The sequence below is a fragment of the Prionailurus viverrinus genome, chromosome B2 (genome assembly GCF_022837055.1).
Source record: "Prionailurus viverrinus isolate Anna chromosome B2, UM_Priviv_1.0, whole genome shotgun sequence".
Lineage (NCBI taxonomy): Eukaryota > Metazoa > Chordata > Mammalia > Carnivora > Felidae > Prionailurus > Prionailurus viverrinus.
The window spans coordinates 106,281,681-106,308,546 of record NC_062565.1 but is presented as its reverse complement, the minus strand read 5'-3'; the positions used below and the strand labels follow the sequence as shown (position 1 = coordinate 106,308,546).

At 37.6% G+C, this 26,866-nt stretch overlaps 1 protein-coding gene across 2 annotated transcripts in view; it reads left to right on the top strand.

Moving 5' to 3' along the window:
- ROS1 (ROS proto-oncogene 1, receptor tyrosine kinase) overlaps positions 1–26,866 on the top strand; it is a 117,261-nt gene that overhangs the window by 65,934 nt on the left and 24,461 nt on the right. Inside the window, exons 26-39 of one of the 2 annotated variants that reach the window (XM_047859395.1) lie at positions 230–516; positions 3,345–3,521; positions 5,159–5,361; positions 7,037–7,181; positions 7,951–8,183; positions 8,271–8,447; positions 12,003–12,171; positions 12,906–13,023; positions 16,155–16,345; positions 18,136–18,219; positions 21,197–21,332; positions 22,598–22,760; positions 24,429–24,493; positions 25,429–25,558. In XM_047859395.1, coding sequence (XP_047715351.1) covers positions 230–516; positions 3,345–3,521; positions 5,159–5,361; positions 7,037–7,181; positions 7,951–8,183; positions 8,271–8,447; positions 12,003–12,171; positions 12,906–13,023; positions 16,155–16,345; positions 18,136–18,219; positions 21,197–21,332; positions 22,598–22,760; positions 24,429–24,493; positions 25,429–25,558 — 2,278 coding nt within the window. Of the gene's footprint in view, positions 1–229; positions 517–3,341; positions 3,522–5,158; positions 5,362–7,036; positions 7,182–7,950; positions 8,184–8,270; positions 8,448–12,002; positions 12,172–12,905; positions 13,024–16,154; positions 16,346–18,135; positions 18,220–21,196; positions 21,333–22,597; positions 22,761–24,428; positions 24,494–25,428; positions 25,559–26,866 lie in introns of both variants that reach the window. The other variant, XM_047859396.1, reaches the window with a different exon arrangement.

Genomic DNA, 26,866 nt, shown 5'->3' with positions numbered 1-26,866 from the left:
AAGGCTTTAGTTGTAAACACATTCATTGAGAAATCATGGGAAAATTGTACAAACTAGATTGCTTTTGGCCCCCTCCATCTCAGAAGATTATTGTACATGTGGACACATTCTCTCCAAAGGCTGTGTTTGTCTCTCCAGTCGTTAGGAATGATTAATCTTCATTGGAAACTAATGTTTGCAATAATATGCTTTACTCATTAAGTTGGAGGGTCTTTTTCTCCCCCCATAGTCGCCTGTATTGGACAGAAGTTTCCGATTTGGGCCCTCAGATGTTCTACTACAGTATTATCAACCAGACCTTGAGTCACATTCTTCCACCCACAGCCACAAACCATTCAAATGGAAGGAAACAGTGTTTTTGCAGCATTACTCAATTCGAGTTTAGTGGAGCAATGACTATTGACACCTCTGATCTAGAGAGACCACGGATATATTTTGTCAAAGGGCAAGAGATCTGGGCCATGGATCTGGAAGGATGTCAGTGTTGGCGAGTTATCATGGTGCCTACTCTTCTTGGTAAGATATCTATGTGTGTACATAGATACCCATTAGTGATGGTGGCCCTTCCTGTTCAATTAAAAAGGGTGTGCATTCTACATGTATTCAAAAGAATACACACATGGTTATTTGCTCTGGACCATGCCAAATGTTCCCAAAGAATTCAAGTCAAGTTGTTTCCAGGCAAATTGTGCACAGACGTTCACACAATTTTCTGGATCTGTGGTTTCATTGTTGTTGTTATCTTATAATTAACAGTAGAGCTATAATTTATTAAGTTTAACTACATAGCCTAACCAAGCTACCAAATGTATTATCTCATTTAATTTTCAAAACACCTTGATGAAGTAGATAATAGTATGCTCATTTTACAGATGAGAAAACTGAGACCCAGAAAGGTAAGGTATTTGTCCAAAAGGCTACAATTAGAGGAGGATCTGCGGTTGGAAAGTGGGCCTAACTACAACATCTGTGATCTTACTACCAGTACCCTACTTTACTTCTGTTTTGATGATCTCATTGACTCCACATTCAGCATGAGTTTATCAATACTTGACATCACGTGCTTGTGGAGGAAATACTTAAATGTCTGAAGTGATTTGGAGGTCTCCTAATTAGGAGTAATTGCAGCAGAAAAAAAAATGCACTCTAAATACCTCCATACATTGTTAAGAGTCTACTCTTCACTGTTCAAGGTAGTAGCAACTAGTCACATGTGATTTAAGTTCAAGTTAATTAAGATTAAACAAAATTAAAAGTTTAATTCCGCAGTCATGTTAGCCACATTTTAAATACTCAAACCACAAGTGGCTAATGGTTACTGTATTGCTCAGTGTAGACATAAAATATTGCCATCATCAGAAGTGTTTTTGGACATTGCTGGTCTTTATAGTAAAGTTTTGAAATTACAAATGTATGTGTGTGCATGTGTGTGTGTGTATGTGTGTGTGTGTGTGTGTGTGTGTGTGTGTTATAACTGCACACATGGTTTTGTTGACATGTTACCCAGAGCCTTTTTTAATATACTTTCAATGGGCTTAAGAGTAGAGATATATTTTGAACTTCTCGTATTAGGAGAATTACTTGTTTCTGTTGAATCTGTGACACAGACTCCTTCCTTGATCAAATGTTCCCCTTTTCTCAACTGGGCCTTGACCTGAGTCTTCCTTGTCTGTCATTGTTGAGTCTAGTTTTAGCAAGAATCTTGCTAAATCAGTTTAGGGATAACCCCTCCACCCTTGGTATCTGATCAAGTCCTTCATCTCCCACACTTGATTTCTTGGGTTGCCTTTAGCAAAAAATCATAGGAAGATTAGCAAGAATCTCCCTACCCTCGATGTCTTCTCTTAGTAATTTTCTATCCACTGACCCCCATAATTTTGCTTGTTGGCTTTGAATCCCCAGCTTTCTTTGTTGTATGTGAAGTTGAGCACATCTCTCTCTCCTATTGCAATATTGCAACAGTCTTAACTAAAGTCTTTCTTACCATTTAAACAAGTGTCAGAATAAATTTTCTTTACCATCTGATACACAAGAATTATCTAGTAGGCCATTATCTTATAGAATTGGTTAGTCTTTCAGGAGTCCATAATTGAAATTTATAACCCTAAAATTAGAAAATTTGAATGACTTTAGAGATGTTTTAGTTGGAATGATATTGGAAGAAATCCCCTCTATAAAAACACCCTTGCTTGAATAATACCCATTTATAAAAAAATATGTCTTTATAAGGAAATTTTTTATTTTTTGAATAATTCTAAATATTAGATTTTTTCCTTACATTTAGCCAAAATTTTCTCCCCATTTCTCCCATTCATTGATCTGAGTTCTGACCTCTAATTTTATACAGAATAAATCAATCACTTTCTACATGATAGCCATTCAAGTATGTAGTGACTTCTGTCATAGCTCATTTTCCTTTGGAGGAAAAATTCATGTATTTGTAACTACTCCTCACATGATGTGGCTTCTAGATCTTTCTTTTCCCTAGTAACCCTCCTGTTGTTTCACTCCAGCTGCTTAATATCCTCTTAAGTGTCACCCCCATAATGACCCCCTGTACTGTCGATGTGTTCTGGTTAGTGCAGGGGGTCTCTGACTTCCTCTGTCTTCTTTTATTGAAGCTGAAGGTGGCATCAGGTCTTTTGGCTGCCTGCCGTTTGAAAAACCCATAGTTTTTTTCATGTTAACTATTATTAAGCCAGATTTCTTTCATTTGTTATTTTTAGAATTGATCTTAAACTTGAATTTAGGGTGTCACATTTATTCCTATTACATTTCAATCCATTTCCTGATTTTGTAGAGATATTTTCAAAGTTTAAATCAGTAATTGAACATACTAGTGTCAGCAAGGATCAGGTATTATCTACAAAATTGGTAAGTGTACTTACCCTGTGTTTATTCCAAATTACTGATAAAAAATACTGAGCAAGACACTGAGCCCTGGGCCCGTCGTCCAACACCTCCGTTCCAATAGGTATTGTTTGATGTGGAGTCACACAGGTTAAGTTGAAAATCTTGGCTCTGGTCTTTACTAACTTTGTGGCCTTTGAGGAGATTATTGAACTCCTTAAAGCCTCAGTTTACACTTCTAGAAAATGAGGCCAATTATAATAGTATTTACCTTATTGGCTTGGTATGGAACTAAAATGAGAAAACATCTGTAAAATCCTTGGCCTAATGACATAAAACAAAGGTGGTATTTTTTTTTTCTTATTGAAATGATAGAAAGATTAAAAATTAGCAGTTACAATACAGAAAAAGGATTTCACATATTGTTTTGAGTAGAAAACGTGAGTTACGTATTTTGTTGTTTCTGTTCTTTATTTGATGTTTTTCATGAGCAGGAGAAATGCTTGAAAGTTTAACTGTGGATGGGGAATTTCTCTACTGGATCTCCTCAGCAAAGGACAGCACACAGATTTATCAAGCAAAGAAAAGCAATGGGGCCATCCTCTCCCAGGTGAAGGCCCAAGGGAGTAAGCATATCTTGGCTTACAGTTCAGTTCTGCAGCCTTTTCCAGGTAATAAAATCACACTGTTCATCAGCACGTTCTCCCGTCTGGGGGGGCAGAAAAGTCTCAGAATATCTCCTCCAGGCTGCCCCCTCAAGCCCTTCGTTGTGTGCTCAGTGTTGATCCAAACTGCCAGGATGGGTGCACGCTGCAATTGCTGTTTGCCCTGGGTCACAATTGATCTCCATGTGTATACATGACTTGAGTCGTCCTAGAGAGTTTTAGACATGGGAAACCCTTGTCTATCATTCTGTCTCCTTTTCTCTTTGCATTCTCATAATTTCTTTTCTGTCTTTTTTTCTCCTCTGACAATATTTTTAGAAATCCCCGTTGTGTCAAAAAGCACTGCATAAAATTTCAGGTCTTTTTCAAGGTAAAGTGCTTTATTTGTTGTGGTATTATGTATGTCAACTGTTCATCATGTGTATATGTGTGCTATCATTTTTGCTAACTTCCTCCCTTTTTTTAAATGTGTCACTCATTAAGTTTTTAGTGTTGTGCTTCTAACTCTATCTCCCTCAGAAACCCTGTGGATTTTATTATACAATTTTGTATAATGCAATGACTTTTAGGAATGCATGGATGGCACTATGGCGGAACTAGCTATATATTTTCTGAGAGTCATAATACTAATAAAAAAGTTTGAACTCTAAAAGCCAACCGACCAAAATTAAAAACATTACATACACTGAGGGTGGCCTTCAAACCTAAAGAGGTTTTTAGTTTTTTCTCAAGCTATCTGCCATTAGGGTGGCAATATCATTTTAAATTAAGCACAATTACCCCCTAGAGAGGGGCAGAAAGAATTGAACAAACTCTCTCTGCTTAAATGTATTCAGTTATAAAATAAGAAAAAAATGGGAGAATTTATAAATAAGCCAGTTGCCTATTTTGGTAAAGTAGTTCACTTTTCATTTTGAGAAATTTAGGAGATTTGGTAAGTCCATTAAAAGTCTGTTTGAAATTGGAACGCACACATATACCCGCACATCCTTAAAAATAAAAGTTCTAAAGCTAGCATGAGTTTTTTTTTTTAACTGGAATTAATTTTAAAAATATGGTTAATATTTAAACATTTTTTTTTAACATTTATTTATTTTTGAGAAAGAGACAGAGCATAAGTGGGGGTGGGGCAGAGAGAGAGGGAGACACAGAATCCGAAGAAGAGTCCAGGCTCTGAGCTGTCAGCACAGAGCCTGACAGCAGAACTGGAACCCATGAACTGCGAGGTCATGACCTGAGCTGAAGTTGGACGCTTAACAGACTGAGCCACCCAGGTGCCCCCTTCCCAATTTGACTAATGTGCTGTCACTACTGTCTTCAAAGTAATAAAAGGCTCAGCTTGATTTTGCTGTGATCTGTGTACCTTATTCAGTGTACTTTAGCTCCCCCTGCTGGAAATTTTAATCAATGATCCGTTAACCTTGCTCCCTTTTTTCTGAGGCATTTAACAACTTCAAAATGTGTGGGAAAAACACCCGTCTTTCTTTCCTGAATAACATTTCCAATACTTCAATATATCACACCTTGTCAGCCAAGTATAAAAACCTGTTATTACCCTTGATGTTAAATAAATCTGCTGTTCCTCTTTCATACATATATGTATGAAATATGTGTATATTTTGAATCTTTTCTTATTATTTTAGATAAAGCATTACTGTGTCTAGCTTCAGATGTCGCAGAGCCAACTATACTTAACACCACTAACAGCAGCCTCACAATCCGATTACCACCCACCAGGGCAAATCTCACGTTGCACAGCATCACTTGCCCTACTCCAACATACCTGGTTTATTACCAAGAAGTTAATGGCGGGAAAAATAGCTCTGGGCTGAAATATAAAATGCTGGTAAGATGGGAGCTGGTGGTCTTTGTCTTTTCACAAGATACCTGTTTCTGATATAAAATTCTCGCTCACAGTAAACTGTTTTCTATGTTATATCCTGAAGCACGCTACTGTGCAAACTTTTACGGCTGATCCATCAAAGCAAGTTGTGTTCTAGTCTTGTCTGGGAGTTAAGCTTCAAGGAAATATATTTATTAACTATGACCAGTGGTGGATTGCCATAGTGACAGTTTTCTGAGTGTCCTGGGAGAACTGGTTTGTTGTCTTCCCTAATTATCCCCAGAAAGTGATAGAGATCTGTTTTTATGGCCTATGCAGCAGATTGCAGATTGAAGGGTAAGAAATGATTAGACAGAAAGAACATTACTGTCTAACCCTCCTCCATAGCATCTATTTAATATAAAAATGGTATGTTCTATTTTTGTCTGTCATTTCCTGTATGCTGTTATGTAGGGAGTATGTCGGGGTTTTTTTCATCATTGTATTCTTAGCACCTAGCATAGTAGTTGGCTTTGTAGAGGCTTTCACTAGTTATTTCTTGAGTGGATGAATTAATTGGCACAATTCACTCCATTGTTGGCACTGATGTTTCAGTTGTCCTTGTGATGGAGTCATATGTATTCAATATTTTGCTCTGTGCTTGCTATTCAACCACATCAAAAGGTGAAATTGACCATCATCATCTGTTGGAAGTTAAACACCAAATACTTCACCAGAAAGGACACATGATTCTTGTTATTTCCTTTGTCTATTTTAACCTCTCTTTACACATTTCAATGTTTCAGAGACAGATTGGATCATTTGGCTGACCAAGATTAGGCTGGTGGCACTGGATGTTTCTGTTACCACAGCCAGTCTATCCTACACATTGATTAATATGGGTCAAAGGCAATGGGTCTCAAACCTGACTGCACATTGGAGTTTTAAAAACCTCTGGGCCCACACTTCACCTCAGACCAATGCAATCAGAATCTCTGGGGGTGGGATCCAGGCACAAGTGTTTTCTTAAAACTTTCCAGTTGATTCCAAAATACAACCAAAATTGAGAACTGTTGGTCTAAGGACAGTGTTTTTATTTTATTAAACTTTACCTTTAATAATGATTAAGTCATTCAGCCAAATATTTTATCATATTCACTTATGTATCAAATCTATTTAAAAAAAATTTTAATGTTTATTTATTTTTGAGAAAAGTGAGACAGAGCATGAGCAGGGTGGGGCAGAGAGAGAGAGGAGACACAGAATCCGAAGCAGGCTCCAGGCTCCGAGCTGTCAGGACAGAGCCCAACACTGGGCTTGAACTCATGGACCGAACCATGAGATCATGACCTGAGCCAAAGTTGGACATCCAGGCACCCTGTGTCACATCTACCATACCATCTTGCTGACCTTTGTATGCAAAGCTAGTGAATTAGTATCTTCTTCTGAGAACTTAGCTTCCTATGTGAAATGAGCATGTCATTGAAAATCGACTGATCATTTGGTATTGATTCTTGGAGGTAGTAAGCAACTCAGGTCTGGGCAGATTAGGGCAGTGAACATTATCATTCTCTTGATCCAATATCAAAAAATAAATTAACTTAAAAGATCTTTTAATTATTGTATCCCTTTGGTTAATTTCTCCTCATTTGTATGAAAAAATAAGAATCTGATATGGAATTTTAAAAATTAATTACAGGAATTTCAGGAGAGGATAGCCTTTATTGAAGGTTTACAACCATTTTCAACATATGTGATACAGACAGCTGTAAAGAATTATTATTCAGATGCTGTGGAACAGTTACCTCTGGGAAAGGAGATTTGGGGAAAAACTAAAAGTGGAGGTGAGTTATGGGCTTGGGTGGGTTTCTAGACAGGCATTTTGTGATACACATGACATATACATCTATATTTGTGGTTTTTAAAATTTGGATGCTAAGTAATCTCTATTATGTGAGCTTTTTAAACTTAATAAGAAAATGTATTATTGACAATACTCTGATAACCTGGTTTTTGCTCTAACAACAGAAGATGAATAATACTCCATCAGAATGAAACACAACTAGAAGGTGAAACATCAGAATCAATACTGTTTGACCAAGAAACACATTTTCCAGTCTCACCACATAGTGTCACCCTCTCCCCACATATTCACAGGTCTCATCCTGTGGCGATGCAGAATTAAGCCTTTTCTCTGTGTGAATTTTACTCAGGACACTTGAGATTTAAAGTAAATAACATCATTGCCTGAAAGAAAATGAATCTAGATCTAAAAAGGTTTTCTGAGAGGTGGTGATTATTTTGAGGTCACACCATTTCTTTCAGAGGTCTCTGATGACATTCCCAAAACTAATCTGAATTGGTTTGTTCATCATCATTGGCCATATCATTGAGCTGGAGTCAGAGAATGATTTAGTCATTAGGCAAAAATAAGCAAGAGCCTTTCAGGCAGCCTGTTAACTTACCATTTTATAAGAGGTTGGCTTTCCTTTAGAATACTGGCCATTCGTTCTGCTCACATGATATGATTATTCCTCAACCAGAACCCCATTCCTTCTTCCATCTTTCAGTGCTGATGCAATATCCCTTATCATGCATTGCTATTTATTTCAGTGCCAGAAGCAGTTAGGCTCATTAACACAACTGTGCAGTCAGACACCCGCCTACTTGTATCCTGGGAAGAATCTCACAAGCCAAATGGACCTATGGAGTCAGTTCGCTATCAACTGGAAATCTCACATCTGGCCCTAATTCCAGAGACTCCTCTAAGACAAAGTGAATATCCAAATGGAAAGCTCTCTCTCCTTGTTACTAGACTATCTGGTGGAAAACCATATGTGTTAAAGGTATAGTAAGTGTATGGGGCACTTTTATTGCCATGCTCAAGTGCAAGGTTCCAAAAAGGTTAAGCAATTGTTCTTTTTTACAAAAAGGTTCTGGCCTGCCATGCTGAGGAAATGTGGTGTGCCGGGAGTCATCCTGTCACTGTCAAAATGTTTGACACACCAGAGAAACCCTGTGCCTTGGTTCCAGAGAACACTAGTTTGCAATTAGAATGGAAGGCTCCATCTAATGTTAAACTCATCAGATTTTGGTTTGAACTCCAGAAGGTAGATCTCACCATACTCTTTTAATGCAAATCTATGTTTTGTGCTATGGGATAAATTAGAAGACCTTTTTTTCATATCTCTAGAGTATTCTCTTGTATAAACCAACAATATATTTGACAACATTCATTGATTTAGGCTGGCTTGCCATTTACAGAATCTATCTAGACTCATTTCTGATGGAAAGAATTCCTAGAGACATTGGTTGCTCTTAAAAGGCTCCATGGAAAGGGTTATAAACTACGGTTTACTGGTTTTCATAATATTTTACTTAGTTTAGATGTTATCAGCATGGCTGTCTAGTGTCCAGCAATTTTGTATTTCCAATGAAGAAAAAGAAAAGGAATGGACAAGCAAACAAAACCCAAATCCTTGTCTAGAAATGTTCTTTCAACCATTTAAAGGCTGCATAGCAACAGGAGAGAAATAAAATATAAGACCAGTTTATTCTGAACCAGTTGGATCTTGGCTTATAAACTTTAAATGGTTCTTCATCCAAAATTCTCCATGCTTTAACTATATAAAAATATCCACTGAATTTCAAATATCAATTAATCTAATTAATTCACTGCTGAGGAAAGTCTAGGTTGATTTTTGTATTGATACACTTAAAATGGATTATTTTTTAGAATTGCTACATTTCATTTTCAGTATTTATTTTGTGTGTCTACATTCGTAAGGTTTGGTTAGGAATCTTTTGTTCAGTTGTAACCAAAAACAAATCAGTATAGTCATGGCCTCGCTTTTTTTTCAAAAATGGAGTTGCTTCCCAGGATGTTTTTAAATTTTACTATGTAAGATTTTTTTCTATGATCTTACATTTTTAAGATAAAATCCATGAAAACTATGAAACAATAGTGAATGTCGAGTTCATAAAACCAAAAGCTGTAGTTTATTGGACTTTTTTCATTGAGTGTGCTTGTGATGATTTGCTACCTATTTAAAAAAGTATCATCTTATAAAAATGCAGTTAAATTGGAGAAATTGGAGGATCACCTTTTATTAGACATCTATTTAAGGAAGCTCAGTGCATTTGAGTTTAAAGGCAAAGTGGGGGATGTGAAGTTTACCTCTGACATCAAAGAAATGTGATGGGGAAGGACCTTATAGCTGGTGACTCTAAACCCCTCCTGTTACTGATGAGAAGTCGGAGATCCAGAGAGGTGCCGTAGTGAGTCAGATATCACCTGCCAGGCAGGGAAGAGCCCCAGGGGTTGACTCATCCTACAGCCGTCCTACTTGGGTGCTATCCATGGAAGGAATGTGAGTCACTAAGGCACCTACCCCACTCCTCAAAGTTTGGGAGAAGGACAGAGGACTGGGACTGTCTGGTTCAGTCCTTGTGACTTTCACACAACGTTTTTTTGTTTGTTTGTTTCAAAACTTCCCCTACACTTGCTGAAAACAGGTTCTAGACATACCACTTAGAAAATCATGAAGCTGAAAATGTGGGATACAGTAATCGTCACATGTGACCATCTACAAGTACTAACTGATAAGCACAGTAGGAGGCTGTGTTCCGAGAGGGTTGATGAGTACCTCCAGTCAGAAAGTTCTGTATCTTTAGAGCAACTTGAACCTATCTCATAAAGATAGGATACCTGGGAATGATGATATAACTCCATACTGGAACTCTGAGAGGGAGTGATAAGGGTGAATATGTGTCTTTTTAATTAAGAATTTTTTTTTTTAGAAAGGAGGAGAAAAAGATAAATTTCCAATTTTCATCTTTTCTGTCAAATTTTCCTTATGTGGAAAATGAAGGAATTAAAGCACAAGGCTAAATTTCTATCTAGGTCTTAAATTCCAAAGATTTTTTTTTTTTAAATCACAACAGTGTATGGAAGAAGAACATATTTAATTTGAGATTAAGGAGAAGAAACAAGTAGTTTCACTTTGGTAAATTATTTTCCTGGTTGTGCATTAAAATTGAGTTTTTCTCAATTGTCCAGGAAAATTCCTACATTTCTGAAGTTCTGGTCTCTGAGACATGATAGACTGCACCATTTCCTTCTCACCCCCCATCCAAATAATTTTCAAATCTCTCTGTGGTAGCTTTCACTCCTGCACTTGTTGGCCTCTAACAAATGGAAGGTCTTGACTCCACTGTGATTTACTGGGGTAGCTGTGGCACCTCCCCAAGTTGGTGGTCTGCCCAGAACATTCATTGCTGTGGTAAGGCCAATAGTCTACTGTTTTCCAGCAGAACCCTTGGTCAAACATCTGACCTTCCAAGGAGCTTTGATAATTTCTGGAGGGTATGGAATGTTGGGCCATCTATTCACTTAAGGTAGTTTATATAGCAGATTATTAAGGAGGCAGGATCACAAAGGGCTAAAATTTTTGAGGTGGAAATCAATATTTGTCTGTCTGTCTGTCCCTCTTTCTTTCCCTCAGTTCAGAGTAGATATTAGGGATCCAATGCGTCTGTTTCTTTAGCCTGTATGTTTTAGTAGGATTGATACATTTATGAGTTTAGCAGGCAATGGCCCGGACATCAGCATTTTTGTTTTTTAATTTTTTTTCATTCCTTCCATTCCCATTTTCCTCTTTTTTTTTTTTGTAACAAGGTGGTCTACTTCTTGAAGGTGCTGTAGGAATCATTCCTAGTTGAATAGAAAACTAATATAAAGTGTCCATCCAATGAAATGATGTGACCTTGTGAGTGCTAAATGAAAAACGAGATGTAAAGTAAGGTTTATTTATGGAAACTGACCTTCTTAGGAAACTCTACTGGGGAAAATACACTAAGAACCCTTGACAAAATGCCACATCCTCTGTCTTTCCTTATTTGTACATTGAAAAAAAAATCACCATTTTCAAATAACCCATGAAGGGTCCAAATACACAGATTTTTCAAAAGCCATGCACAAAGAGAGTGTAAGATGGCTATAATTAGAGACCCAGTATCTACATTGGAATTAAAGTAAGATTTCCTATGTTTAACTTCTAATATTTCTACTCAGTGACTGAGTGATGATAGACAAAAAATTCCCTCTTTTAGGGAACTAGGCTTCATATTTATAAAAAATAAGGAACGCTGGTTAGACTGAAAAGAGTTTGAAGGGAAAAACTACATGTTTTAATTTATAAGTCACTGTAGACCTGTTGATAGAATCAAAATGTGTAAAAACATTATAATTTTGAAATTAACAAATCCATGGAATTGAAAATGTCATTATTTTGATCCAGCATGGTCCCTCAGCTATGGATTTGCATTCTCAGCCATCCTAATTTAATGTAGGTGTCTCCAAGGAGGGATAACAAAAAACCAAGGTCCAGATCTTCCCTAAGGACATCTATGTAATAAGAGGGGCCTGTCCCACCTTGAACTCATCCTAAGAACCGTTATTCAAGTCAGTTATAGCTTGTCACAAACTTAAAATGGCGGTCAGTGGTGGAGATAATGTTTGGGATCAAACATTCATAAAGGAGCACTTATTTTAATTGAAAAGAAACTTTATTTAAATTTTTAATTGCTTGCCATAGACTTGTGAATTTCTATGCTTAAGAAGGTTTTCTTAAAGAACCAAAAATATTGAGACTTCTTTTTTCCAGTGGAAGTATAATGAGTTTTACCGTGTGAACACTTCATGCATCCAAGGCCCTACTTATGTCTGTAGCATCACAGATCTACAGCCTTATATGTCCTATAACATCCACGTAGTGGTGGTTTATAGGACAGGAGAAAATAGCACCTCACTCCCAGAAAGCTTTAAGACAAAAGGTGAGTACTGATAGCCTCAATAATCCTCAATACTCAAAAAGCCCTGTAAGTTTCTCAATGAGTTTCTTATCACTTATTTCACTAATGCTAGAGGTTAACCTTTTTCTTTTCTTTTCTTTTTGAAGAGGAGTAAATTATTTCTAGAGTTTGAGGTAAGAGTTGAAATGAATCCGGAGTCTTTACAGGCACTAATGCGATAATACTGAGATAATACCAGGTTTTGCAGAATCCTGAACTGAGCAAGATGATTCCACCTTCCAGTATTCTCTACTTTCTTGTCTATCTGTGACATTTTGCATTGAGAACAAAAGTTAAATGGTGTGGTTGAGTGTTCAACAAATATTAACTTACTGACTACTGTATTCTAGATGCTAAAAATTAAAAAATCTAAAAAGAATGCTAATGAGTGTTTTAAAAGGTATACTGTAACTCCAAGTTGATCCCTGTAAGAATCAAAGGGAAAATGCTCCAAAATTTACAGTTTTCTTTATTCACATCACTTATTTTGTGGTGAGCTAACATAATAATGTTATTCCTATCATTGGTTCATCTAATCCATCACTAACAAAAACTTCAGATACTCATTTAAAAATATGCACTCATATGAGAATATTTCTGAATATTTCATTAATGTATTTGACTTTCCTCTCAGTAAATATATTCTGTGGAAAGATGTTATGCAGAATATTTTCTACTTCCGACATACCAATCAGTACTTTCTTATGTTTCCAAAGCTGGAGTCCCAAGTAAACCAGGCATTCCAAAATTATTAGAAGGGAGTAAAGATTCAATACAGTGGGAAAAAGCTGAAGATAATGGAAGCCGGCTTATGTACTATGTCCTTGAGGTCAGGTATGTCTGTTTGCAAAAGTGCTTTGTAAACTACAAAGAGCTAAGTGGTTAATTGTAAGGTGTTATTAGATCAAAATTAGCAATATTTATAAATAAATATGAAGGATCTTTAGCTTAAGGATCTTCAGTGCACCATTGTGCTCTCTGCCCAATGCCTAGTGGTCAGCCTTGGCACTCTGATCAGAAGGAGATCACATCATCCTTCTCAGAAATCTGCAACTACTTGTCAAAACGTTATGGAAATAATCCAGTCATTGGCACGTGCAGCTAATATTTATTTAATTTCTATTCTGTCCAAGAAACAGGGCTGATATTTGATATTAGACGATGGTATGCATGCAAATTTCTGATGATAATTTGTTTTAGCAAGATGAATAACGTCTGGTGAGAACTGGCAGTGAACCAGGTATATTTCAGAATGTGAAAACAGGTCAAGCACAGAAATGGTCTGAACTATATAGGTTACACTGGATTCTTTATCCTTTGTGAAGAGTATAACTTGCACTGTGTGCCCGAGGGTCTGAAAGCGTGCCTTCAATGAAAACCAGGCAGCTAGTGAACATGTACAACCTCAGAGCTGGCCAGTATGGGGAGCTCTGTATAATGGTAACTGGCTCAGATGAACTGATTTCATGCCAGCTTGAGGGGAGAATTCCAAATTCCACAGACACTCCTCTCATGGATCTATGAAGCTATCTTTTAAGAAGTTCCAAGGACAAAAGTCACTTCCATAATTATAGTTCTGGCAATTTGAGCTTTAGATCTATTTTTGCTCCATCTTGATCTGGCATTCCCATAACCTTAAAAAATTTTCCTGCTCATGGCAGAGGATTACACTGGCCATATTTCTAACTGAAACCTTCTTGTAAATTCTGTTACTGTTTTTCATGCAGAGTCCAATGCATTCTGATCTGCAGAACTGTGTTGGTGGTCTGGGACTCTAATTATATTCGCCAGCTAGCCCATACCACTGTCTTGCTAGGAACCATTTAGTGTGTTCCCTTCAGTGACTCCTTAAGAGCAGAACTCCATACATTCTTTGCATTTTCTTGCCCCAAGCCTCTACTCTCATGACAGGGATAATGGGATAATAATAGAATGAATTGCTGTATCTCAAAGTCACTTCTTCAGTCAGGATACTAGTATACACTAGGTACTTGCTGATGGTACAGTCGTAGTGATAGTGTGTGAACGTGGAAGCCGAATACACTGTATTAATGTCCTAACATTGCCATGAGAAAGTACCACCACTGGGTGGCTTGAAACAGCATTTATTCTTTCACAGTTTTGGGGACTAGAAGTCGGAAATCAAGGTATCAGTAGTACCATGCACTTTGTGAAGTTTCTAGGGAAGAATCCTTCCTTGCTGCTTCTTAGCCTCTGGTGATCCAGACTTCCCAGCAATCCTTGGTATTCCTTGGCTTGCAGATGTATCACTTCCAACTCTGGCTCTGTCATCACATGGTGTTCTCTGTGTATATCTGTGCCGATATTCCTCTCTTCTTAAGAAGGCACTGGTCAATGGGGCATCTAGGTGGCTCAGACGGTTAAGCATCTGACTTCGGTTCAGGTCATGATTTTATGGTTCTTGGGTCAAGCCCCACACTGGGATCTGGGCTGACAGGGTAGAGCCTGCTTGGGATTCTCTCTCTCTCCTTCTCTCTCCCTGCACCACCCCCCTGCACTCTCTCTCTCTCTCTCAAAGTAAAAAATGAACTTAAAAAAATTAAAAGAAGGCACTAGTCATTGGATTTAAGCCTACCCTAATCCAATATGACCTCATCTTAACTTGCTTACATCTAAAAGACCTTATTTCCAAACAAGGTCACATTCACAAAGTCTGGGTAGGTGTAAGTTTTGGGGGATACTACTCAACCCCGTACCGTGTTAAAATACTTACTTTACTCTTTTTTTTGAATTTAAGTTTTCTCAACTGTAAAATGGGATGATGGTATTTACCTCTTTAGGTTGTTGTGAAAACTCAACAACAGGAAATGAAATAAAAAGCATCAGTATGGTGTCTTATAAATGGAAGATTCTCAACCAATATCAGAATTCTTTCTTGTCTTCCTCAATGGCCAATAACTGTGAAGAGCCATTTTATGAATTTTTAAGTGTTTCTTTCCTTTGGATTAGAGTTGTTGGAATTGAACAATGAAATTGCCAGTGCCTAACACAAGACTTCACAAAATGTACGAAGACATTGTACAAAGAGTCTTATGCAGGATGGTCCCTAGGACACTTAGCTCCTGGCAACAGTTATGAACAACTCTGCTGCCCTGATCATCCTGAAGTTCTTGTCTTTTCCCTGTCCTTCAAGGGCTGAGCCTTCCCATCCCTTTCAGGATGTCCACTCAGTTTGTAGAAGCAGAACTAGCTATCCCTAAGCTTACTGTGGGTTGGTACCAAGTCCTAAAACTGTTGTTGTCTGAAAAGTCCCAGACTTGAAAAGTTCTTCATTGTCAGGACATAATTGGAAGGCCTGGAGCTTGTCCTCAGTCTATGATTCTGTTAAAAGCCATTCCATTTATATCTTTTGAGCCCCACTCTTGTGCTCTTTCCATGTTTCATATAAAGAATAATGTGGGTTGACTTGAGGTGGAGTAGATGCCAATAAAAATGGAAGAAATAAACCTTGGAATCTCAGGTGTAATGATAATTTTGGTATTCAAACTATTACATCTTCCTTATCAATTTTATGTCCTGTATTTAATTTTATGCAGAGCTATGGTATACATAAACTACACATGGCATAAGAGACTGAGAATTAAGAAAGTATAAAAAATTCCAGGTTAGAAATTATGGAACAACTGTCTGATGTGTTTGGAATTCTGAAGAAAGTTTATACATTCTAATAGTAGGAAAAACCTCTTCAGCTCTCTCCTGGCCATTCACTACTTGTTATTTTCCCAATGGGCTGAGTTTGTTGGCTCCATGCATTGCCAGGATGTCTTTACAGGATTATGCTGTGTGGGAGGAATGAGATCAAAGGTAAAGTGTGCAGTAGGAGATGCTCTTGATTTCTGTTGCTGAAATGGTAGAGGAGCATCTAGAAACAACACATATATTGTCTCTTATATTTTCTATATTGACCATTTTGCTCTTTTTTTTTTTTTTTTTTTTTTTTGTAGAAAGGGTACTTCAAATGATTCACAGAACCAGAATTTAATGTGGAGGATGGCATATAATGGGTCCTGCGGTAGTATTTGCACATGGAAGTCCAAAAACCTAAAAGGAACATTTCAGTTCAGAGTGGTAGCTGCAAATAATCTGGGATTTGGTGACTATAGTGGAATCAGTGAGAATATTATATTAGTTGGAGGTATGTTACGATGTCTGTCTATGCTCTAACTGATTACATAAAGGTTCAGAGAGAAAGATAAGTGAATTCTTAACAACAGAAATGAGTTGGATGACTGTATAATTTATCATCTAGACTATGGAACTATTCATTTCATGTGATGTGATCTTCCTAAAACATCAGCGTCCTCGTGTCATTTTTCTCTTCAGTAATAATCAGCTACTTCTTAATGCCCGGCACATCAAGTCCATGTTCCTGGATAGGCTTCCTAGGCTGTCCACAGTCTGGTCTGGATCCAGCCTGTGTTCCTTTTCCTGATATTCTCACCTGCTACACAACAGGCCTAAAACTATGCTTTGACTCTTCCTCAATATCTTCATCTTCCATTGTGTACCCCATTGTAGGTGGTGCTATATCATCTGTCTGATCACAGAGCCTAGAAATCTCAATACCATATTTAATTTTCACGCTACTCTTTCACCAAGTTCTATTTATTTACCATCTTGGTTTCTGTTTAATGGGGGGTCGTCTTCTTATTTCCACTTTGGCTTTCCTAATTTATCATTTCTTGTCTGTGCTCTAAGCTTAATCACACTGCTGATGGTTAATCTAGCTGAAGCACAAGCTGGATCACTTAACCCATCTCTGAAATCCCTAAAACAACTTTCCGTTCACTGCCTTCAGAGTCAAGTGGAAACTTGTGTGTGTGACATTTAAGGCCTTCCATGTTCATTGTTCTCAATAGTTGCCCCTATGTTGTAGCCATACTGGTAAAAACCTTTTTATGACACTAGTTCTTTAAGCTTTTGTTTCCCTCAGCCTAGAATGTGGGTTCCCACCACCTACCATTCACCCCTTAGCTGGGTTTTCCTTTCCCTTACTTTCTGTCAATTGAAATTCTTCTCATCCTTCAAGGCTTAAATTAAATGAGCCCAGAGCTGTTGCTTAACTGATGATCTTTAGGCAAGATGAATTATTGCATTTCACATACACACAGCCTATATTATTCTATATAATGTTTGCATCATTCTTATTTGTATTATAATTCGTTACCTGGATAAAACCTCAGCAATTTTTTTTCTGAAAAAAAAAAAAAACCCAAAATAGTTGATATTTTACATTTTGCAGGCTACATCTGATGTCTGTGGCTGCTGTTTCTTCTTCTTCCCATTCTTTTCCTCTCCATCCCCCTCTTTTTTCCCTTTCTCCTTCTACTCCTCCCCTTCCTTCTCCTTCTCCTTCTCCTCCTTCTTCAAATAATGCTTTAAAAATGTAAAAATAATTCTTAGCTAATGGGTAGTGCAAATCAGACTATGGCCAGACTTGACCCACAGGCTATGGTTTGCCAAGGTCTGCCCTACATGTCTCACCTCTCCTCAACTGAAACTACCAAGAGAAGGTACCATGTTTCCATGGTTCTATTCCTCAGTTTAACACCTATAGAGTTGAATGTAATGCAAGACGGTATAGAAGAAACAATAATTCTGATTATATACTATGTGAAGATTGAGATTTCTCTGTTCCAAATTCATTAAAAAGATTATAGGTGTTTCCTCCGCTATTTTTAAGTAGATTGGGTGGGCACACCACAATGGTGTATTGGTAAACCAGATCTTTGGAAAACAAAACCAAACGAAAACCTTGATTTTAATTTCCTGTGGTATTAAGCACTTTTTCTGTGGGTGATTTCAAACTACCAGTGGTTTAACAAGTGGCTTGCAAAAATCTAGTAGGAGCTGGTTCAGGCATATCTGAAACTACCTAGCTTTATTCTGCAAATTTACTTTTTTTTTTTTCATTTATTTTATTAGATGGTTTTTGGATATCAGAAAGAAGCTTTATACTTATTATTATAATTGGAATATTTCTGGTTGTTATAATCTCATTGAGTTTTGGTAAGTATAATAAATTGATTTAAAAATATAAGTAGTAAACTATTTACTTGATCATATTTAGTTGATTTAGCACTTAGTGTATTTCCCACATGAAATAAATTAACAAATTTCACAGTTACTTTTGGCTAGATTTTCATAACCACTAACTTCTGTGAATTGTTTTCTGCTCTTGGAGTAACTATTTTACGAAAAATATATCTGCGCTTATACTTCATGGTGTACTTTAGATAAAACTGATTATAAGGGCACCAACTTTTAGCTTTCTTTAAAACAGTATTTTGGATTGGCTACATGCCAAGTGTTTTGTGGCTTATAGTTTTAAATAAGTAAAAGAAAAATAACTCTGGATGCAAAAAAAAAAAAAAGTGTAGGATTAATAGGAGACCAGTGACAGTCCTTGCTGGGATAGTTTGGGTCTCTGGGCAGACAGACTGGTTTGGAAGGAATAGCTCTTCCTTTGCAGACAACCCATCTCTGACTTGTAGGGTCCACACTGGCTTTCAGATGTCTAACTTGCTTATTTCAAATCCCTGCTCGTTTATAAATGACCAGGAAAGCAGAAGAATTTGTTAGGTGGATAGAAAGGTAGCTGTTTCTCTCTACTCATTTTTATACTAATGTGCTAGTCCTAAATTTTTTTTTAAGATTTGGTTTAATGATGAGAAAATACAGTGACAACTCCAGAAATATTGGGGTCAAATATTGGGCCTATAGGGTTATCTTGGTGATCATATATCGTGGATCATTCCTTTTGTTTCAGCATAAACATTAATAGGACTTTCTTTCAGTGCCCCAAATATCCTGGTTTGGATTACAAGATAGCATCCTATCATCACTTACTAATATTGTGAGTCCCTGACATGCTGAAGCATTGTAAGAAAGACACAATACTTACCAGAAAAAAATACTCAAGTACATATTTAGGAAACTTTGGCTTGTTTTTTTGTTTGTTTGTTTGTTTGTTTTTTTTCCTGCATAAGGGAAAGAAGGGAAAGTTTAAGGAAAAGTTACCAACGTAAAGCTAAACTTAGCGCTCAGGATAAAGAAAGCCAGGATTTTACTAACTGGTCTGAATCTTTATTCTTTCCCCAAACTGATTGGAGTGGTAAGCTATCAGAGAACACACTGACACTTGAATTGAGATTTCTTTTCACAGATTCCACCCAGATAATATACGGAACTCCTTTAGCTCACTTGGAAAGCTAAAAATTTCAGCTGACCCTGCCAGGATCTTAACCTGCGGTTCCAGGGAGTCTAAGTATTGCACAGCTGATGCTAGTGCCACTAAGCCGGCCCCTCCAGAATTACACGTACGGCTGTAGTATATTTGGCAGTTGGCATATAGGCTTGACTGCTTGTCTGCTTTCCTACGGGGAAGGAGTATTACAGGAAGAATCTTCCATCTGACCTTTGCTTGCCTACTGTACATCACCACTGTTTAAACCCATAACTCTAGTGGGTGAGCACGAGATAATTTCAGACAACCTATATTGTGCTTTCGAGTCATCCCATGGATATCTGACTTTCTCAGGATTTAAAGGTCTCTATTCTATTTGGAACTTACGAATTTTGTAGTACAGTTAAGCTAATTTGGTTCTTTGCTTTTAGCAGCAGTGCATGTGGTTTGACTAGTCTGAGTGTGTGAGTGCATGAGAAAAGATTGAGTTATTAAAATAATGAGAAGTGGCAATTGTTTAAAAATCTGTGTTGGGCGGAGGGCTCTCAGCAATCGTACTTACAAATATAAAATTGAAGCAGGTATTTAAAAATAAACATCGACAGCCTTCGCTTTGGTGAGTGGTCATATCTAACATGCAACATTAGCCTCATGTTGGGAGCAGAGGGAAATAAGTTGTAAAATGCAATTGCTTATCATGGCAGCTTGCCGTTTAATGAGACATAACCTGTGTGAAACTATAAAGAGTGAGATATAAAAGGCAATAGTACAGGAAATGCACTGGACACTGACATAGAAGTGCTAACTGAGAGCTACAAGTGGTCTTGTAAATTCGTAAATGAGAGATCAGCAGAGTTGCAGAGGTCTTAGAAGGCATCGCTGAGGATGAGGATGGGGGCCTGAGCTGTGCCTTTAAAAATGAAAGGGGGGAGTGAGAGCTTTTCAGGTTTGAAAAATTGCATTGGCAAAGGTACTTAAGATCTTTCCCCCATGTGGTCCCTCAGATGGAATTTCGCTCGAACGAAACTCTAACCTGTTGGAAACAGAAGCTACTCTGGAATGCGATTCAGACTTTAACGATCATCTTACAAAACATCTTTGCTGTTTTCAGCTTTTGAGCCAATGTTCTAGTATAGATGGTTGACCTTATAATTGTATTTTAATCTTCCAAAAATCACTTATCTTTATGATTATGAAAATAATATGTGCTCATTGTATGAAGAAGACAATATAAATCATCCATGATTTCACAGCTTAGGGAAGATAATTTATATTTGATGAGTTTTATTGCAATAGTTTTTCCTGTATATTTGAGTATGTGTATATGAACAACAATGGTATAAACTCTTGTACTCTGAAAAAAAAAAAGCATGCCATTATATTGAAAGTGTTCCTCAGATCTACTCTAAGAGTATAACCTGGACATATCTGGACTCAGATATAAATTTGTTTCACTAATAATTATAATGCAAATTAGTTTTGCCTTATTTCGACTCTAGTTTAGGGGTGATTTTGAGAAATAAGTTCTGATATTAAGAGACTTCAACTTGTTTATAAGAAATGCATTAAGCTTTGGTTTGCGACACAAGGTAAGAAGGGACGTGGTATAATTTATGTGTTTTTATATGTCTTTCTACCTAGATTTAATTTGTTTTTCTGCTCTGGACAAATATTTCAATCAAATTCTGTTATCCTATCAATGGTGTTCTTACATCTAAACGTTTCAAATGTATTGTTAACATTTCTTCAGAAATAAAGCAATGTTTCATTTTGTAAATTATGTCCTTTTTTATTTTATAGTCTGGCATAGAAAATTAAAGAAGCAAAAAACTCCCACGGAAGGGCTGACGGGTCTCATACACGAAGACAAAGAGTTGGCTGAACTTCGAGGCCTGGCCGCTGGAGTAGGACTGGCTAATGCCTGCTATGCGATACAGTATGTAACCGGGGCCATCATTATGGGGCACCTAGAGAACAGTGGGCAACTATAAAGAGAGTGCTCATGGATCCCAGGACTGTCCTGGTCCTGTCCAGAGTAATGCTCATTACTCTGGCATAATTATTAATAACAACCCCTTCCATTTTCAAATGTGACCTGAGATGGATGGCAAATTATGTGGTTATGCTAGTGTAAGGAAGATCATCAAAATGTCATTGTTTTCCAGTGTTTTATCACATAGTTAAAAAATAAATGAAACAAGGAAATAAATACTGTATTGAAGAGAACAGATGGTAACACGCTTGGTTCAACTGGAGGCAACTAGAAGAGAGGAACTCCAAGGGTCCCATGCCTGTGCCGTTAAGTCAATCTTAATCTGTTTTCAAACGTTGTATGGTGATTGCCTACAAAAGCTCTTTAAGATCGTTGAATTTGAACTTATGTTGCTGTCATTAGTTGAAGAAAATATATAAATGTCTTTTTATCCAAGACACTATATTGCGGTTTATACAAGACACTATATTATGGCCTATGCTAAAAGAATTATATAGTCATAGGCCTTGAAATTTATAATTCCAAGACATAAAGATGGAAGTTTAAAAGTAGACCCAGAGGCGATCTAAATTAGTGATTCAGAGGTGACTTTTCCTTGAGAAAATACTCCGCAAATCTATATTCAAGATTCTGTTTCAAAAACTCAAAGCATTTTAAATTCAGACAATTTTTCCCCCTCATAATATTCCAGGTGAGAGTTGGCTTCTAAAAGTTAACCTTATGGAGAAAGAGTTGATTTTTGTGGTCATGCTAAATGTTGTTCTACATAAGAGATCAGGTGTGTGAAATAGTTAACATGAAAATTTTTAGGCTCATAAACCCAGATATATTTATTACTAATTTGCAATAGCTTTTTACATGAATTGATAACCCAAAGAAATTAATAACTCATAACTTTAACAAAACAAACTACAGTTAAAACTCTTGAGGCAATGCACGCATATGCATGTTTCTATCAAGATAACGGTGCCTAGAAGTGAAGTGACATGCTCTGTCTGTGTTTTGGAATAGGGAAGGAATATTCTGGTTGGTGGAATAGGGAAGGAATAGACACACAAAATTCCACATCGCTATATTACATAGAACAATGTTGCAAAGTCATGAGATTTCTCTTTCTCTTTCTCATACTCTTTATTTCTCAAACACTGACACCAACACCAACTTGTAAACCAGATGTATTTTGGGAAACCAAAAATATTGTTTTCCAGTACTCTTCCAACCCAAGAGGAGATTGAAAGTCTTCCTGCCTTCCCTCGGGAAAAACTGACTCTGCGTCTCCTGTTGGGAAGCGGGGCCTTTGGAGAAGTGTATGAAGGGACAGCAGTAGACATCTTAGGGGCTGGAAGTGGAGAAACCAAAGTAGCAGTGAAGGTAATGTGGATCTTTTAATTCCTTGACATGCTGGCTCAACATATCTACATGAATTTACATGGACGAAACTATAATAAAACATGAGTGCTCTTAATTGGAAAGAGAACTGGTAGAAGGTGGAAGTCCACGCCTGACTCCAGAAATTATAATTTTTCTTCCATTTCTTACATAAGCCCTGTAATTCACTTACCTCTAAAGTTACTGATTTGCTAAGACTCAGCAGGCAGTTTTCCCCTGCAAATATACTTATAAGAGAATGGGGGTTGTACAAGCACCTTCTCACTGTCTTAGGTTCTATGGCAGATAGTAAACAACGATGGCTTGTTAACCATTTGGTGTCAGTTTTAACTATGCAACTCCACCATCGCGGTGCAAAAGCAGCTCCAGTCAATACGTAAACTAATGAGTGTGATTGTGTTCCGGTAAAATTTTGTTTATGAGTATTGAAATTTGAATTTCATATAATTTTCATGTGTTAAGAAATATTCTTTTTTTTTTTTTTTTTTTTTTTTTTTTTACTTTTCCCCCAAACATTTGAAGAAGTAACATGTCAAATATACCTGAGTAAAGCTGGGAAAATACAAAATTAAAAGTTAACAATTATTTTCAGATCTCAAGCTGTACAAAAATAGGTGACAGGCTGGAATCGTTCTGTAAGCTATAGTTTGCTGACCACTGTACTATACGGTTATTCATCATGGTGTATTTAATGTAGTTTTAAGGAAGCCCTGGGTATATTCTCATATTTGTGTAAAACCTTTTGATTGAGGGATGATGAATCCTTTATGGAACTGAGCAATATCCTAATCACTGCTTTTTAGGAATTTGTTGCTTTGAGGGTGGGCTATACAACTAGAAAAGTTAGCAAAATCTTCTCCACTTCCAAATGATATCATCTAAAAGGACTTAAATTACTGTAGCCTCAACTGGTGTAGACAAGTGTTTATTTTTCTCACCTAATGAGAGGACTGCTGGCTTTGTGCAGTACTGTGTTAGGTCAGAACCAGTAAATCTGAAATTCTCTTGACTTTGTACATGTGTGTTGCCTCATGGCCCCAAGATGGTTGCCAAAGATCAGGCATCACATCTTCATTCAGGTTAAGGGAAAGGGTAAGGATAACGTTAGACGTATATGTTCAAAAAGTGAAAGTTTTCCACAAGCTTCTTTCCCCTTTTAGCAGTTTTCCCCTTATACCTCATTGACCGGAATTGAGTCAGATGACCGCCCCTATTTGCAAGGGAGGCCGGAGAATCACAAAACACAATTTTCATGATTAGCTTAGACCAATTGTTTGGGACTGGGCATCATGCCTCTAAGAAACAAATTGGGTATTGTTAACAAGGATGCAGGGGGAAACAGATATTGAGTAGAAAACTTTGAAAAGCAAGAAACTGACCTACATACCAAATTTGTAAAAATGTCTACATTTTGGAGAGAATTTGTTTAAGTGATACTCAATCTTTTTTCTGTCAGGTTTTCTCACGTGAACACTGGGTATCACACGGGCTAACTTTAAGTTTACAGAGCACATGCGCACGTATTACCCATGATCTGTTTCCAGCTGTCAGGGTGAATATTACAAAACAAAACAAAGATGGTCTCCATTAACCCACTGAGCACAGAAATGTCTGCTATACTGATTCCTGGCTTCTTTTTATGTTGCATAGACTTTGAAGAAGGGCTCCACAGACCAGGAGAAGATTGAATTCCTGAAAGAGGCACATCTGATGAGGTATCGGGGCAGCTCTGGATTAATTTTTCCTTGGTATGAGTGGCAAGCTTTTATATCCGATTGGTAAATTTTTAACATTCAAAATGACCTGACGTAACAGATCATGCCCAGAATAAACATGGCTCAAGTTTAAACATAAATAAATAGTCTGTAGTGACGAGTATTATACAGAAGCCAGTCTTTCAAAAGGCAGTCCTCAGGCAAAAGGTCTTCTCTTCTTTTACCTTCGATAAGAAGTGTGTTGTTCAAGTGACTTCTGAAGCTGTTTAGCTTTAAGCATGCTTATGTTCTTTGAACCGTGTGATAATGGGTCAAGTAGACGGAGGAAGGGAGAGCTCTAAGTACACTGATGTCAGGGAAAATATCCTCTGTCTTGGTAAACTTGTCTTCAAGGGTAGAGTCAGTTGCTGGTCATGAAAACTGCTCAGAGGCATCTTAAAGGGATGGCCTGAGGCAGTGGTCTATGGGATCCATGCTGTGGGTTCTAATCAGCAGGTCAGGGCTTACTGGCTTTAACGCATTGAGAAAGTTGGTTGAAGCCAGACCTGCATGTCTGACTTGCTTCTCCAAAAGGAAGAGAATAACATTCCATACCTGTGATGACCCAAAATGTAATACTTCCAAATATCTTTTGAAGAAGGATACTAGTTAAAATTACTTTCTTTTCCAAAACATGAAATAGTTCATATAAACGTTTTTTCTAAAGATCACCCTATTCTATCGGTATGCATTGGCCACTAGGGGTTGCCGTATCATCTCTGTAAGGCAGGCACACAGGACAGTACTGGGAAAAGGAGACTTCCATTTATTAGAGAACAACAACAACAACAGGAATTTTGGAGGAAACGATAAAGAATTGCTCTATTTCCCAAAGGCTCTCAGCCAGGGTGTCTGTTACTGTCACAACATCCTGTCTGTCTCTTTCTACCTTTTAGCAAATTTAACCATCCCAACATTCTGAAGCAGCTTGGAGTTTGTCTGCTGAATGAACCCCAGTACATTATCCTGGAACTGATGGAAGGAGGAGACCTTCTTACCTATTTGCGTAAAGCCCGGATGACAAAGGTAGGAAATGGGGTCCCGGTATTGGTTTTGTAATGCAAATGCTCTATAATTTCCTGCTAAATGTATTTAAATTCAATAGGCTGATTCAATCCGGGCTGATGGTAGAACCTCTGAAGACTTCTGTAGAAAGAATTCTTGTATTTCCTTCATTTGGATTAAGACAATTAGAATCCTGGGCCAACTTCTGGCATTTTCTGATTATTTGAGCCTGTTTTTAGTATTTAATGGGAAAATAGGTACTTCACTGCCAGAATCATGTTTTCTGGAGAACAGAGATTGTGTGGAGTTGGAAAGGCACATCTTTCTCCGTACTTTATCTAATGCCTGTCTGTCCCAAATTGATATTTGCAACCCCTTATGTCTTTATTGATAACTATATGTCCCTACCCAGTTGGCATATCTGGATTTTGTTTTAATTTTTAATGGCTTTATTTATTTGTGAGAGAGAGAGAGAGAGAGAGATAAAGGGAATGAGCAGGGGAAGGGCAGAGAGAGAGGGAGACAGAGAATCTGAAGCAGGCTCTAGGCTCTGAGCTGTCAGCACAGAGTCCTACTCAGGGCTGGAACTCATGAACTGAGAGATCATGACCTGAGCTGAAGTTGGTTGCTTAACAGACTGAGCCACCCAGCTGCCCCTGTTTGGATTTTAATGGGCATCTCAAACTTATGTTGGACAGAACTGAATTCTTGATTTCCTATCTCCTCCTTCATGCCATCCATCCAGTTCCTTGCTTTCTCTTCCATGGTCACACTAACAAGCCCGGTCAGTAGTTCTGCCCACCGCAACCCCCCCTTCCCCTGTGCTTACCTACAGCAGTGCCTGGAACAGCGAGGGCACTGCAAACACCGTGGAATGAGGGCCAGGGGTGACAGCACCTGTGGGAACCTACTTTTTATCTCCAATGAGAAACACATGAGACAAAACAAGTAACTAATATTTAAACGTAGATTTCAAAAAAAAAATTATTTATTTTTATTTTTATTTTTTTATTATTTGTTTTTATTTCTGTCAAAGTACACATTATATGGCTAAAACTTTGAAATATATAACAAGGTTTATAGCGAAAGACTATTTTGGGGGCACCTGGTTGGCTCAGTCGGTTAAGCATCCTACTCTTGATTTCGGCTCAGGTCGTGATCTCACGGTTCATGGGTTTGAGCCCCGCATCAGGCTCTGAGCTGACAGTGCAGAGCCTGCTTGAGATTCTCTCTCCCTCCCTCTCTGCCCCTCCCCTGCTCACTCTCTCTCTCTCCCAAAATAAATAAATAAACATTGAAAAAAAAAAAAAGAAAGAAAGAAAGACTATC